Source organism: Bidens hawaiensis, unplaced genomic scaffold (assembly GCF_021521415.1).
Source record: "Bidens hawaiensis isolate Kalapana, Puna unplaced genomic scaffold, B.hawaiensis_p1.1 tig00028741_1, whole genome shotgun sequence".
In the NCBI taxonomy this organism is placed as follows: Eukaryota; Viridiplantae; Streptophyta; class Magnoliopsida; order Asterales; family Asteraceae; genus Bidens; species Bidens hawaiensis.
This window is the reverse complement of record NW_027505130.1, coordinates 144,722-160,249: the sequence shown is the minus strand read 5'-3', so window position 1 is coordinate 160,249 and position 15,528 is coordinate 144,722. Positions and strand designations below refer to the sequence as shown.

General features: G+C 32.9%; 1 protein-coding gene and 1 pseudogene across 1 annotated transcript; one reads left to right on the top strand and one right to left on the bottom strand.

Moving 5' to 3' along the window:
• Positions 1–854: 854 nt before the first annotated feature.
• Positions 855–2,770, bottom strand: LOC143610929 (chaperonin-like RbcX protein 2, chloroplastic). Its single transcript, XM_077085272.1, has 5 exons — positions 2,310–2,770; positions 1,695–1,786; positions 1,540–1,597; positions 1,204–1,269; positions 855–1,099 (listed from the first exon to the last, which is right to left on the bottom strand). The coding sequence occupies exons 1-5, from the start codon at positions 2,592–2,594 to the stop codon at positions 968–970; spliced, it is 633 nt and encodes a 210-aa protein (XP_076941387.1). The 5' UTR covers positions 2,595–2,770; the 3' UTR covers positions 855–967.
• Positions 2,771–5,495: 2,725 nt separating this feature from the next.
• LOC143610931 (putative cytochrome c biosynthesis protein pseudogene) lies at positions 5,496–13,130 on the top strand (annotated as a pseudogene).
• Positions 13,131–15,528: the final 2,398 nt, after the last annotated feature.

Sequence of the window (15,528 nt, the reverse complement as noted above, 5' to 3'; positions counted from 1 at the left end):
GGATGATATTGATAGAAAAGAGTATTCGGTCTAAAATATGCTTTTGATTTAAGGATTGTGTTAATTGCAGATCTAAGCCTTGGGAGACGGTGGGTGGGAGAGAGATCTGTTGAGAAATAGATGATAGATGGTAGGAATTAGGGTAAAAAAGTAAATTTTGACTATTTTTAACCAAAACTACGTAGTTTTGATGAGTTTTGCGTCTAAACTTACACGCATAACAGCACCGTATTCACTTTCCCCATAAATATATATATATATATATATATATATATATATATATATATATATATATATATATATATATATATATATATATATATACAGGGCCGGCTATAAGGGAGGGCCGGGTGGTCGACGGACCCTGGCCCGACACCCCGATAGGCCCGGAATTTTTTTTAAAATAAATTTATATATATATTTTTATAAAAAATAGTATGTGTATATAATGTTTAAACATAATTATTCAATCACTAGTTTGGTCTAGTGGCAAAGAGGTGTGGTTTTCAACTAAAAGGATATGGGTTCTAATCTCACTTGAGACATTTTAACATTATTTTTATAAAAATAGTTTTTTTACACAACCAAATTATAAGACCCAAAAAATTAAGGCTTATTTAAAAACTAAATTATTTAACACAACAAGATACCCTTTTTATTAAGGCCCCAAAAAATTTTCGCCTTCAACCCAAAATTTTTTAAATGTTCTCGGAGCCGGGCCTGTATATATATATATATATACATACACTATTTAAGCATAATTTATAACTTATAATCCTAAAATTCTCTGTTCATGTTAATAGAGTTTGTATACAACTTATGGGATGTGAAAGAAATATGGTCTCTTATTCTATAACCTTTTGCACTTCTAAATATTATTGATACTTTTATCTTTTCAGTTTGCACAATGTTACACTTTGTTGGCATGAATGAATGCAAGCATCATGATCATCAACAAAATAACTTTTCATCCAACTACATCTGTGTTTGTACGATCGTTATCATCGGTTGGCCATTTCACGGTTTCCAAGAGCCGTTCGCGCATCAACTCCAAGTTCTGATCCGAAAGATCATTGTACATTTTAGCATGGTCCAGTTCCTAAAAAAGAAAACACCACCCACAAATCAAATTTGGTATCTTTTTTTTTTCAAATTCTTGAGGCAAACATGCAAAATCTAACACAAATGTTCTTGATTTTATACCTTTACCCATTTTGCAAAGAGGTGAAGGCGTGTCACCATTACTCTTTCCGCAAGTTCATGATTCTCCTATCAAAACAAGATGTGGATTCAAATAAAACACGTATTGGGTTGGGTTAACACGCAAACATTTTTTCCGTGTTTTCAACCTTTCTACCAAACAATATATTATTATAAAAAAAATATATATGTATTTCCACATGTTCAACTCATTAATCATTTGACATGTTTTAATGTCACCAAGATTTTACTATTTGACGTATATGAGCTCAAACATAACATAAATCGACTCATTAGTAAGTAATAGGTTGAAATTCACATTTTGTGGGCTTTGTGTACCTTTTGGAGAAGATGAAGGAATCGTTTTCCATTGGTGGGCTTGTTTGTTCTAACATAACTATATATTAAAACAAGCATAAATGGTATCAAAAGTAGAAATGGAATAACCTCATGGTGTTATAGTGGATAGGAGCCCAAAAACGTGGTATACTTACTCATAGAACCATCGATATTGTGTTGGATTCATCTCATAAAGTTGGCTCATAATAGTCCTTACAGCCGTGAGTGTGAAAAGATTAAAGATTTGCTGCAGGAAAAACATCATTTGATCATAGGATTCATTAACAAAAGAAAAGGAAAATACAAAGTTAAACAAGTCAAGCTCGTTTAAACTCGACCTTAGATTATTTCAAGCCATATAGCTAATGTTTGATTTCAATTCGTGAGTTATTTTTCAAAATTCAAGCTCAACTCGATTATTATTTATATAATTGTTTAAATTATATACACATATAATTATATAATATATTTACACTATATATGTCATACATATATTATTTAGATAATATATACTTATAACAAGCTCATGAGCCTAGTTAGTCTCAGGTTTCAGCTTGCTTACTAATTGAGCTCTATTTTAGACTAGAGTTCATTTAAGAACATGCTTCAAGCTTTTAACAAGCCGATTTCTAGTAATTTACCAACATACTAGAATTAATATCAAAACCCTCAACTAAATAAAGTATTTACATGCTCAAATACATATGAAACCATAATAATTAAATAAAAATACAATAAGTAAGCAGATATGATTAACACAATATTCTTACTCCTTTAACATCATCAAAACCATCCTCTTCATACTGTCCACCAAGATTATTAACAATCACCAAACCTTTAACCCTTTTGTGCTTCTTGGAAGCCATTGCTTTTGCGGGAAACCCGGAACCCTTGAAAGAAGAACTCATCTTTTTACTGACTAGTTTCCGTCGCAAATTCAAATCGCGGTTGCTCATCTGATCGGCATGAGTTGATAGGAGTGCAACAAGACACACGCATGGGGAAGTATGTGAATCCACCATAGGTGAATTCAGAACACATATACCCCTCACCATGTTTCAAAGTTAAAAACACGCTGACAAAGATTATATAAGCACCGAAAACCGGGTTTTTGTATGATTTATGTTAGAATCTTTTTGCCCAATTTTGAATGAAATAAGAAAACACGTAATACCCAGATGGAATATGAATGATAATTTTGGTGGGTGTGAAAAAAATTTAGAAAAATGATCGGTTGAAAGTGAAGTTCTATGTGTATAAGAAATGTGTAAGGTGATGTGTTTTGGTGGGCAAGAAATAGTGACCAGAAATAAAATTTAAACTTGAGGCACAAAATGGTCCAGCCAATATGTATTTTCATTAGAAATATATACTTGTTTCATTATTTATTGTGTTCACTTCTTCGTGAGTTGTAAGTGTTGTAATGGTTTGTGGTAACGAAAGTTCGTTAAGTTGATGAAAGAAACGAGTGGTTATTAGCGGTATTTAGCTATTTAGGTAGGATATTTTATGACTTCTTTATGTTAAGGGTGCTTACAATACACTTCATGGGTTTTGACGGCATTTAGGTATTGGACCGGTAATTAAGTACGGGCTTCGGGGAAATCAAACCGAACTCGCTGGGTTGGTTGGGTTGAAATGACCGGCAAAAAACAGTTGGCGGTTTTGTGGTTTGAGCCGATTTTATTTTCTAATATTTTTTTATTGTTTCCTTATAATTTTAGCCAGAACCATTAAGGCTGTAAATGAACCGATCGAACACGAATAATGCATTGTTCATGTTCGTTTGTTAAGAAAATATTGTGTTCACGAACACTTACCGAACGAGATTTTATGTTCGTGTTAGTTCATTAAGAAAATTAATGTGTTCACGAACACAAACGAACACAAATAAAATCGGTAGAGGCTAGAGAATAAGACCGATGTATTCATCAATGTGAATATTGAAAGCCCATAAATGAATCAAATGAACACAAACAAGGGCATATTCGTGTTCGTTCATTTAACTTTATAATTAATCGAACAAATATTTATGTTCATGTGCGTTTATTTAAAAATGGACATTTGTGTTCGTTTGTTTAAAATCTAAACAAACATAACTAAACAAAGATAAACGAACATAAATAAACATATATAAACCAATGTGAATGAACACAAACAAACATAAAGAAACTTAAATCTGAAAACACATAAATAAACAAAAATTAACAAATATAAAACCTTTAAGCAGATGGCATATCCAGATAATATTTAATTATTTTCTATTAATACATAAACGAACATAAACGAACGTTCATGAACATAAATAAACGAACGGAACATGTGTTCATGTTCGTTCATTTAATTAAACGAACACAAATTTTGTGTTCAGGACATAAACGAACTTCCCGCTGAACGGTTCACGAACAGTTCACCGAACGTTCGGTTCGTTTACAGGCCTAAGAACCATGTATGTATTGTCATGGCCGGCCTAAGGGAGTGGCAGGGTAGTCGACGGCTACAGGCTCGACACCAAATTTATTTATACTTAAAAAAAGTTATATGTATTTTTATGAAAAAAAATTATGTATAGTCAATGTTTCAACAAAATTACATAATCACTAGCTTGGTCTAGTGACAAGGGGGTATGACATCAAACCAAAAGGTTGTGGGTTCTAGTTTTATTTTGGACATTTTAAACTTATTTTTATACAAAAGTTTTTTACACAACTCAAATCATAATCAAGTAAACTCATTTAAAATTAAATTATTTAAACCCAACAAAATAATCTTTTACTTAAGGCCTAAAAATATTTTCGTCTTTGGCCCAAATTTTTTTTTTTCGCATTTTCAGAGCCGGCCTCGTGTATTGGTGGAATACAATAAACCCAACATAATATCAAAAACATATGTGTATGCATACATTCATCAAAATCGAACATCTTTCATCTCGCTTACATACTTTCATGGTAATATGTAATAATAATAAAAAAAAATAAAATAAAAATAATGACATGATCCTTCACTATAATCTGTATTCAACATTCGTCTAGGATAAAACTACAATCGCATATGTTAATCAAGATCATCGGCATGCATCAAGCAATCAACTATTGCTCGCCAATCATGTTTAATATAAAAACTGTTTATATTTTTGTTTTTTTAATAAATAACCAAACCATCGACAACATATACCATCTTCATCTTTTTTTTTTTAACTTTTCGTCTCTTCATTCTTTTACAAAATCAATATGAATCCAAGCAACCCAATCTCTCATATAATGGGACATGGCTTGTGTATTCTACGAAAAAAACAAATCGAGATTTTAGCACTATATGACAAAGATGAAATTTAGTATTATCGTGTTGATCTGTATTCCTAAAATTAAATATTGTAGTTTTTCTTTTCAAGTAATTTATACTTTATTAAACTTGGTTTGTTTTTTTTATTAAACTAGTGTTAAAAATAAAAATTAATGAATTTAGAAAAAAACAATGGTTTGAAAATGATTATAAATTTGGTTAAAGACCTTCATAAGACATGTTTGATGAGTTGATTATTTAATATCTCATTGACTATATGACAAAATATGATAGTATTTTATATTAACTAAGACTATGAGTAGTCATAAAGTCAGTGACCCAGACATTATACGTCACGTGACGGCCAGTCAGAGTTATAGTTTTTTACAATAACATGGTGTAGTCATAAAGCATCACCCCTGGGCGTTATGCGCCACGTGACGCTCAGTCACTTTTATACCTTTTGTTTTTTTTTTTTAATTTTTTTTTTCATTTCCATATAAAGCAAGTTGTTCTCCGCTAAACAAGTTGGCATTTAACCCATTTTCCATGTAAAGCAGCTCTCCGAACCCATCTTCTTCACACTATCTTCTTCATACCCATCTTTGTTCTCCACTAAACAAGTTGGCATTTAACCAAACACTTGGTGGGCATAAAACCCACATACTCTAAACATGAGCAGCCCTCCGAACCCACATGACGGCAACGGCGGATCTGTGGAACGGCGTCCGGCGGCGGATTTGGATCTTGTGCACGGATCCGGCATGTAATCGATTGTGCAACGGCGGATCTGGATCTTCTTTAATACCCACCAGTTGTTCAGCAAAATTAACAGACAAATATGTTTGAAATTCGTGTCATTCAAGCGTTTTGTAGAAAACGCCGGAAAAATAAAAATACCCAAAACGCCGGGGGGTGGGGGGGGGGGCGATGTGTCCCCGACGTTTTGGCCAATGGAGAATACAGAAATTTTACGTACGGTGGCAAATATAATCCGGTTCATAAAAAGATCCATGTGCTCCTACACAACGGGAAACCGATCTCGGAGTCGCTTGTGACACAACGGGAAACCGATATCGGAGTCGCTTGTGATTGTGGAGTAAATCGATGATGCATGGTATGTTCAGTGCACTCCTGCAATATTCAAGGCCATTACCAGTCATGGAGAAGAGCAAGTTGTTGCAGAAGCTCAAGAACAACTTCAATTTTTAGGAAACAAATTAAATGTGAAAGGTAAGAAGTTTTTTGGAGGTGAAAATATCAAAATTTCATAGAGCCCATACGGGGCCTCCCCCCTACTAACATGTTGAATCCGCCTATGGTTTTGGCCCAAAACGTCGCGCAAAAAGCTCCATTACGGATGGTCTAACTATGTTTCATAACACATAGACTTATGAAACAATTGAAGACTGATATACATAAATTATGTAAACAGTTAAAACAACGCGAACAAAAACAATCAAAAGTGAAAAGAAAATATAAACAATTTGAAAAATTAAAGAGCTAGGTAACTAGTGACGGATCTAGCCATAAATTTCAGGGGTAACGTTTAATTTTTTTTTATTGTATTTTATACAATGTAAATGAGACAAAAGTAAAAACACGATAAAAAATATACCTAAACACATGGGTGCAAATTTCTCTTCTTGGGTTTTTGAAAGCTTGAAATCGAGTCATTACACTCTCTTCTTTTGTTTTTATCAAATGTTTCTCTTTTGACCGTATAAATTAGAGCATTGTTCAAATACTTATCACTCATTTGCTTGCGCAAATCGTATTGATAACTTCATTTTAGATAAAAACATATTTCAACGGTTGCGATTGCAAGCAGTAAAACCAACGCTAGCTTCAATATTTGATAAAACAAAGGAAAAGTGGTGTGCTTTTCGGTTTCCACCATTACACGTATTCCACCAAATCTTGCAAATTTATCATCTTTCTTTAAAGTGTGATAAAAATACACCCTCTTTTTCCATTACTAAATCAGTCGGATACATCTTCGAAAATGCCATTGTCTTATATATGTCAAACTTGGAAAACAAATCTAATAGATTTAAATTAGACATATTTTCTAACAAACTAGTTGAGATCTCACTGTATCTATTTCCAAAGTCTTGACTTTGCATATCCAAAACCGTACTATAAACTTCAACCTCAAAATGATGCTTATGTTGAGATTGTTTCCATTTGATATTTCTCATTCAAACAAAAGAAAAAAAAGTTAATGGTTTTTATTTGCTTTGGGCTATAAACTTTGTTTAGGTTTTATTTGATTTGAACTTTTAAAGAAAATGACGATTCTGTTGAACTAATTCTGTTTGAGTTTGTTTCTGATTGATGTTTCTCGTTCAAACGAAAGAAAAAAAAAACGTTAATGGTTTTTATTTGCTTTAAGCTATAAACTTTATTTAGGTTTTATTTAATTTGATCTTAAAAAAATGTTGATTTGGTTGAACCTGTTTATGTTTGAGTATGATATGTTTGATGTTTCTCGTTCAAACATAAGAAAAAAAAAGATTGACGGTTTTAATTTGCTTTGGGCTATAAACTTTGTTTGGACTGAGTGGGCACAGTTAAGACAACATAGATTGGTCAGAGTGGGCCAACATAACTCTCTAAATTTAAAGAGTGCGGTAGCCTAAATACAAGAAAGGCATTGCTCTTAAAAAGATCAATTAAAAATAGCAAATAGATATATACACAATAAAAGGAAAGTGAAAAAGAAATATAGTGTTTGTTGGTTTCAAACAAGAGCATTCAAAACGCAACACACTAGTCTTTGTTTCAAGCTATCAACTTAGCATGTTACATCAGATTTCAACTTATCAGTTCTTATTTCAAACCGTCACTTTATAACCTCCTTTTTTATTTATTTAATCTATATATCATTTGTAATTAAATTTTGTGTATATATATTAAAAAATTAAGTTATATAAACACATTATAAAACAAACAATCAACTAGCTAGGACCATTCTTGTCAAATAGTGGTTTGTTGCCTATATACCCACCTACATGTACTTTATTTAGGGGGTGTTCGAGATTCCTTATTTTACCTTCTTATACCTTACTTAAGTTATAAGGTATAAGTTAAAAAGTTGTAACTTATACCTTATACACTCACAAAACCTAACTTTTCTAAACACCTTATAACTTATAACCCATAAGTTATAAGTTATAAGGAGCCAAAATAAGGAATCCCAAACACCCCTTTAATACTGATTAAGGAACCACATTAAATAGTTCGTCACAGTTCTTGCACACAAACTATTTGTTCTGGACGGTACCGCTCCAATGGTGTTGTTGGTTTGTTACTTTGGTTTGAAACTTTGAAATGATGCCATGTAAGCACCATTGGACCTAACACCACATGTTTAACGTTTTAAGTGCACATAAGGTGCAAAAAATGCGTACTATACATCTTTTACGGAGGAAAAACAAAATCAAAGTGATTTGCACATACATAATGAATTTGCCCTAATGACAAACCATCTAGAAATCCTAATCCATTGGGGTTATGTATCGAGATTAAACATAACACTTCTTATTTCATCTTCCTAATTGCATTTAACTAATAACCCTTATTGGTTAATAAGCAACAAGAAATATCGCTAAAAGAAAACATCATATCACAAAGCGACGAAAGCAACAAAAATCAATTTCTTCAACTGATTGATGCATTAAGAGCTTCATAATGGGCGACCTTTGAATTCCCGTTGAAATCGTACGGTATAGCAAAACCGAAAACTCAAGAACAAAGAAAAGCCAAGGACATAAGCAATGGCGAAGATTGGACGAAAATGTCGAGGGGGGCAGACGAAAATACGCATTGAAAAAACCGTAAACGGAGGGGGCCATGATCAAATTTTTGATTGAAAACGGGTAAATATACATTACGTATAAAAAATGTCAGACGAAAGCGAATAAATTTACACTACTGCGCAAAAAAACGAAGGGGACCGGGGCGACCCCTGACCCCAACTATCCTTCGCCCTTGGACATAAGGCAAATGGGGAGAGGAACACGTACATTATTGTGTGGCAAGAAAAACATGCATAAAAGAGTTTTACACAATACAAGCCAACTTGTAATTGTAGTACAGTAGAATTATGCGAGTGACACGATCTTAGTGCTAACCGGGGATGCAGCGAGGTTAGAGGGTATTAACAAATTCATTTAAAGAGATGTAATGGATGAGAGCAGTGGCGGAGCCAGGAAATTTTTCCTATGGGTTCGGGATTTTTCGGTGTTTGAATTTTTCTTTTCGCCATCAAAATTTTCGGACCCAGGTGGGTCAGATATATAGAATACAATTTCACTATCATAACAAAAGGGCATTGTCAGCGTTCAACAAAATACAAAGTCATTTTAAATAAAAAAAAGTATATTACATTCTTTGGAAACGATTGTTAACATTTTTAATCGCGACTTTCAAAAAGTAATTATTTTTAATATAACAAATGCAAGTATCATATATATATAATCGTCACTCATCAAATAAAAACTAAACTTGTTTTTTTACTAGATTTGATTTGGTTATTTTAAAATTAAAATTAAAGAAAAATGGATAGAAAAAATGACATAAATTAAACATTTAAGTTGGGTTGAAGGATATATGTTAGATTTGAACTTTTTATTTAGAAGAGACCCTATCAAATAGAAGTAATATTACAAACTTAATTGACTAATGCTTAATTAACATAATAAGAGGTTCAACCCAAACTTTTAAACAAACTTATAAACTAGGAATCACAATTACTTTTTATAATTCATTATTATATAATAATTTTGGTTACCATCTGAAAAATTAAGAAAATTCAAATAAAAGATACTAAAGATTTTTGAAGCATAGTTTGCTCACTAAATTAAATTAAATTAAATGTAAAGGAGTAAAGAAAGTATAAATTGTCTTCACTCACCCTAGACAAAATAAATGATCAAAGGGGATGTGTGAAAAGGGTTAAAAGTATTAGGTTGGGCATAGAAATGACCCAAAACACAATTAACCATAAATAAGGCATCTGGAAGGTTAAGCATGCATATTTCAATATTTCATTCTTTCTTCTTCATTTTCACGGCACCTACATATCTAATTCATAGCAAAGATACCTTTTCTTTCAACGTATTTCGCCTTTGTTACCGGGTTTGCTCGCCGAAAAAGAGTGGGTTCGCTCGTTAATTCGATACCAAGGCTATATATAAAACCGAAAAAAAGACCGGGTTCTGACGAACCCGGTGGCCAAGCCGTACCTCCGCCACTGGATGAGAGATTGGTTTGTAGTCTGTTGTCCGGTGAACAACAATTGACAAGTTATTGTAACAATATTTTATTAGAGGTGTCCTGATCACCAAGATCCATCACTAATCATGATTGGTTTCATAGTAAATGTTTTTATTTATCTGTAGAATGATTAGTGTTGGGTAATTTCTAAAAGAATTTGAAAAGTCAACCTAGCTCCACATATAAGTATTCAAGTTAAAACAGTTATTTTGAGAAAAAAAGTATTGTCAAAATTATAAAAAATGGGTATCCAGGCAATATCATTTATATAACACATGTTGATAACTGATCGATTAATTTTATGAACATGGAAAATAAAAGGGGCCGGAGGAAAAATATGGAAAATATTAGAAATCCAAAGGAGAAATTCATGGGAAAGAGATGAGTTTAGATTTGGTGCAAATTTTATGTTGCAAATTTACTTTTGTAGACGGTACCGTGTAACTTTGTTATGTTTTATTTTGTTTTCTTTCTTGTATATTTCTTGGACTCCTAGCTTTTGGTTGGGGATTTCAGTTTTGGATTTTAATGACAGTTAAAAAAAAGTTATATTTTGAACGACCAATTTTATTGATGAAATTAAACTAGACTAGCAAGAAGCTAGACCAAAACAATTACACGTGAATACAAAGACTCTACACTAAAACATTAACAAACTAAAAAGAACATCATATATCCCAATCCATCTTCACGAGTTTTCCTCTGTTTTTTACCTAACAAAAACTAAATCTCTTTATCTTCCTTGATTTATTTATGGATGCTAGTTTGTTGTAAAAAAGAACTTCATTTCTTGTCTTCCATAACAAGTAGAAAGATAACTAGAACGAGTATAACAGTATATAGATATTGTATTTCCATGTTTCTTTGGGCAAAAGTTACTATTTTGTGGAATAAAACAAATACATATTATCTTCTACAAGAAAATTGCCAATTTACCCTCGGCATAAACTAGAGAAAATAGATACACACTTCGCGCCGCATAAGTTGATAAGTGATACCAGTTACAGAGTGTAGTAGTTGCTCTCTCGATGTTCACATAGTTCTCGTGCAGCATCTGTTGCAATTTTCTCCGGTACGACCTCAAGGTAAACAAATACTCATCAATCGTCTAGGTTTTCTTCGTGATATGAGCATTTAATTGTGTGAATGAATCGTTATTAGTTGTTTGAAGTGTTTCTTGATTCCATGTGATAAACGCATGTCTGTGATGCGTTCCATTGATTTGTCGACCTAACGATACATGGATTTTTGCTCAATTTGTTTCTACAGATGTTTCGATCCGTTTTCATCATATTCGGGTTATGTAGTCGGATTAACCAGCAGTTCAAGCAAATATGTCTTTTCATTCAAAATAGCATGTGATAGCTATTTTGGTTGTTGTCTACATGGAAGATGTGAACAAACATACATACACAACTATTCAAAGCCATACAAAAAACAAATATCTATACTATATATAATACATAAGTAAAGGGAAAATTAAGACGTTTGTTTTAAGTGTTTTACAACTTATAATGCATATGGTATATGTGTACAAATGGGTAAAGTGGTCTTTTAAACACAATCCATCCACGTTCATTTGATTTCAACAAATATAATTACAATTATGGTACGTCGAATTTACTCAAATTTTGTAATTCAGGAAATACTTACAACTTTGACCCTTCATGTTTACCCACTTTTATTTGTACGTTTGAGCCTTTTGCGGTTTATGAGTTGTCCTGTCCTTTTTTTTCTTTTGTATAAATTTGGCCTTTAAGAAATATAAAATGTACCTATAAGTTGTTTTCAATACTTTTTTTTTGTCTTTTCCTTTTTATTGTTTTTCTTCTTTTATTTATTTATTTATTTAACTTTTGTTAGTTATTGACAGGTAAGGACTTTCCGGAATTGTCACTTTCAAAACCAAGAGGCAAGGACTTTCCGGTGGGAGTTTCACATGTGGTGTCACTTTCGATACCCTAGAACCATGAGGCCGTACCCAATTTACGGTACCTATTTCACTGTTTGTTGTTTTTATGTTTTAATACTTTTCTATATTTTTTAATTGTTTGTCTTCTTCTATATATATATATATATAATACTTTTTACTCTATTAGCTTCTGGTGCTCTAATAACCTAATGATATGTGTTGAAACTTAAAAATTGCATAATAGGAACAACAACAGCGGCCACCACCACTATCACTACAAAGAAGAACCGGAGGTATGACTTAAAATTTTGCTAGATTCATTAAGGCTCGAGCTCGGTAACTAAGCGAGCTTTATTTGAGGCTTGGTTTGTTTGCATACCTACTAGGGTTGTATAGAATTCCAATTTAGGGTTGAACATCACATATTATGCACTAAAATTGACAGAAGTGCCATTGAAGATGGACCTTGAATGTATTAGTTGTGCAGTTCGTTTCATTTACTTACAAGAAAGAACCACCAGTGTTTGGTGTAGCACCTGCATTTTGGTGAATTCTTCTTTCTTTCCTTGGTCTTTCGTTCCGCCATATTCCTAATAACTTATCCAATGGCAACGAATTAACCGCAAATGCACCTTTATTTTATCGAATCTCAGGGACATGGTCTAAACATGAGGGTAGTATTTTATCATGGTGTCAAATCTTAAGTTTTTATGAATTCCTTCTTTATTACTGGGGTCGACCCCAAAGCCAAAATGTCTCAAAACGAGGCGGCCATGGATAAAGTATTTTTTGTTCCTTTGTCTCGAACTTCATGAAGAACTCCATTTTATCTCTCTCTGGCTACGACCCAGTTGTACACTCCCTTCGTTCTATGAACCCTTGTTGATTCTGAACTTCCTTCGCAAAGGCATCGGACTTTTGACGAGCCAACCCTTTTTAAGCGTATTTTTCCAAAAAAAAAGCTTTGCTCTTCTGGTTGTTACGAGCTTATGTGGTTTGCGAGAAGGAAAAAAGGGCCCATCCTTTGTTGCATATGGCGCGAGATGATAAAGAGAGAGCTTCGTCTATCGATGAACAACGGATGCAAAGGATGTTAAAAATTACATCCACCAGATAGAAGGTGATCTCTTAATTTTGGTTATATATATATATATATTATGTTTTTAGCTAATTAAAAAATTGAGGTGATGATTGTTATGTAACTAACATGGGTATAAACCGAACCGAGTCGAACGACTCATTTCCAAACTGAGCCCAAATCAAAGAAGTAATTTCCAAACAAGCAGCGAGCAGTTTGTTCAGACTTATTAATTAGTCTAACACGGTTACATTTGAATTATTCTTTGCTACTTTTCTTAACCCAATAGTGAATAAACTATAGACTTAGCTGACCCGATCAAACATACCGAAGCCGACCCGAAACATCCCAAACCCATATTAAACTCACTAAAGTGCATTTACCTAGTAAGTCTAATCAAAGTCATAAGATTGAAACCAGTTTTGTGCAGCGAGCTCTGTTCCTTACTTCCTTCAATGTTGTCTTTGAGATGCTATTGCAGCTGCATTTTTCTCCAATACAACACCGCTAAGGTACACACTTTCATCTGCTGTGACCGGTAATACTTGGACTGAATTGTTACTTATGATTAAATCTGCGATGAATCACACTCAATGTTTTAGGTTTAGTATCTCGATTTTGTTACGATTTAATATGAGCATTTAGTTAAGTGAATTGCTGTTAGTTTTAGAACTATGTGATACGTTCAATTGAGTGAAACATGAACCGTTTTGATTTTGTAGCTTTGTATGATACATGAATTTGTTTGCTCAATTTGTTATATTATTTCTGTAGATATAGTCTACCATGATTCCATTTCATCCTATTAGGTTAGGTTAGAGCAGTTAGTCTATAATTTTGAGCATTACGTTTCCTAAATAATGTATGTATGTATGTATGTATGTATGCTTTGCCCAAATTAGAATGAAATAAGAAAACACGAAATACCCGGAGGGAATATGAATGATAATTTTGGTGGGTGTGAAAAAAAATTATAAATTGATTTATTGAAATGGAAGTTTCATGTGTATAAGAAAGGTGTAAGGTGATGTGTCTTGGTGGGCAAAAAATGGTCCAACCAATATGTATTTTCATTAGGAACACCGATTTCATTATTTGGTGTACTCAACTTATTGCTGACTTGTAAGTGTTGTAATGGTTTGTGATAATGAAAGCCCGTTCAGTTGCTGACTTAAAAGTTTACTAGATTCGTTAAGGCTCGAACTTGGTAACTAAAGAAGCTTTATTTGAGGCTCAGGCTTGATATGGTTCGGCTTGTTTGCATACCTACCAGGGCTGTAAATTTAGAGTTGAACGTGATGTGTGTGATTATATGATATAGGCACCAAAGTTAACTGAGGTGATGTTAAAGATGGACAATGACTGTACCAATTCTGCAAAGGATATTAAGCATTACATCCATCAGATAGAAGTACTTTCTTAATGTTGGTTATTTGTTTTTTTATTTTTATGTGCTAATTACAAGATTGATGTGATGGTGATTATGTAACTAACAGGGTACAAACTGTGAATGAGGGAGTCAATCATGACAATTAAGGATACTTCTATTGATCCAAAAATCCTAGTGGCATACATTAAGGTGAAGACAAAAAAAGATGCCAGAGTTGTGAACACAAAGAACAAATGTAAAGAGGATAACAAAGATGGAAGTCAACCCAATGAAGAAAACAAAAACTTAGCTTCTCATTACCAAAAGATTCCACCGGAGACACTTTTTAGTGAAGAGGATCCGAATGCATGCTATGTCATGTAGACAAATTATATATTTGATATCATATTGAGTATTGACTACAATTACTATGGAGATTTTGAATTATATTGATTATAATTAGTACGGAATATGAATATTTTGAATAGTATGAATGACATGATATGTTGGTGTATGCCTATTTTGTTTTGTAATGAGGTGAATTATATGTGTAATGAAAAGATTAGCTAAACTTGAAGTTGAAATCATTTTCTAAATTATATTTGCATACATATGGTATGCATCTATTGATGATCAATAACATCTAACATTAGCTTAAAATCGTGTTGTGTTGCATTGTGCGAGTTTGAGTTTAAATGGAAGAGCATTTGGAGTAAAATGACGGGTAAAAGGAGCTTGAAGTATGATAGTTGGCTTCATTTACTGCAGCACTACAGAATGTAAAAGGTTCGATTGATTGCATTAACTTAGAATCTGACGGGAAATTAGAACTACTCTGATCTCGCTGCTTGTTTCTGCTTTCGAGTTTTCACTTATATTTATTTTTTATAAAATTATGATCACAAATAATTATTTGATTAAACCGCTAATTAGATTGAATCAGAAGCCCTGTGAAATTATGATTAAGAATGTAATATATGGGATATTCCAAATGGCCTCTGAATTCGAGTAATATATGGAGTTATGATATGTCTGATATGGAAGCCGGCCCATCAGAAGCTCCAAACC

What these genes read in the sequence shown, in the direction of transcription:
- LOC143610929 (XM_077085272.1), bottom strand. Translation starts at nt 2,594, where the DNA reads ATGGTGAGGGGTATATGTGTTCTGAATTCACCTATGGTGGATTCACAT. An exon ending in GTTTTGATGATGTTAAAGGA is followed by an intron (nt 1,787 to 2,309) that starts GTAAGAATATTG and finishes TTTTTCCTGCAG; the next exon opens with CAAATCTTTAATCTTTTCAC. An exon ending in TCTTTGCAAAATGGGTAAAG is followed by an intron (nt 1,100 to 1,203) that starts GTATAAAATCAA and finishes TTTCTTTTTTAG; the next exon opens with GAACTGGACCATGCTAAAAT.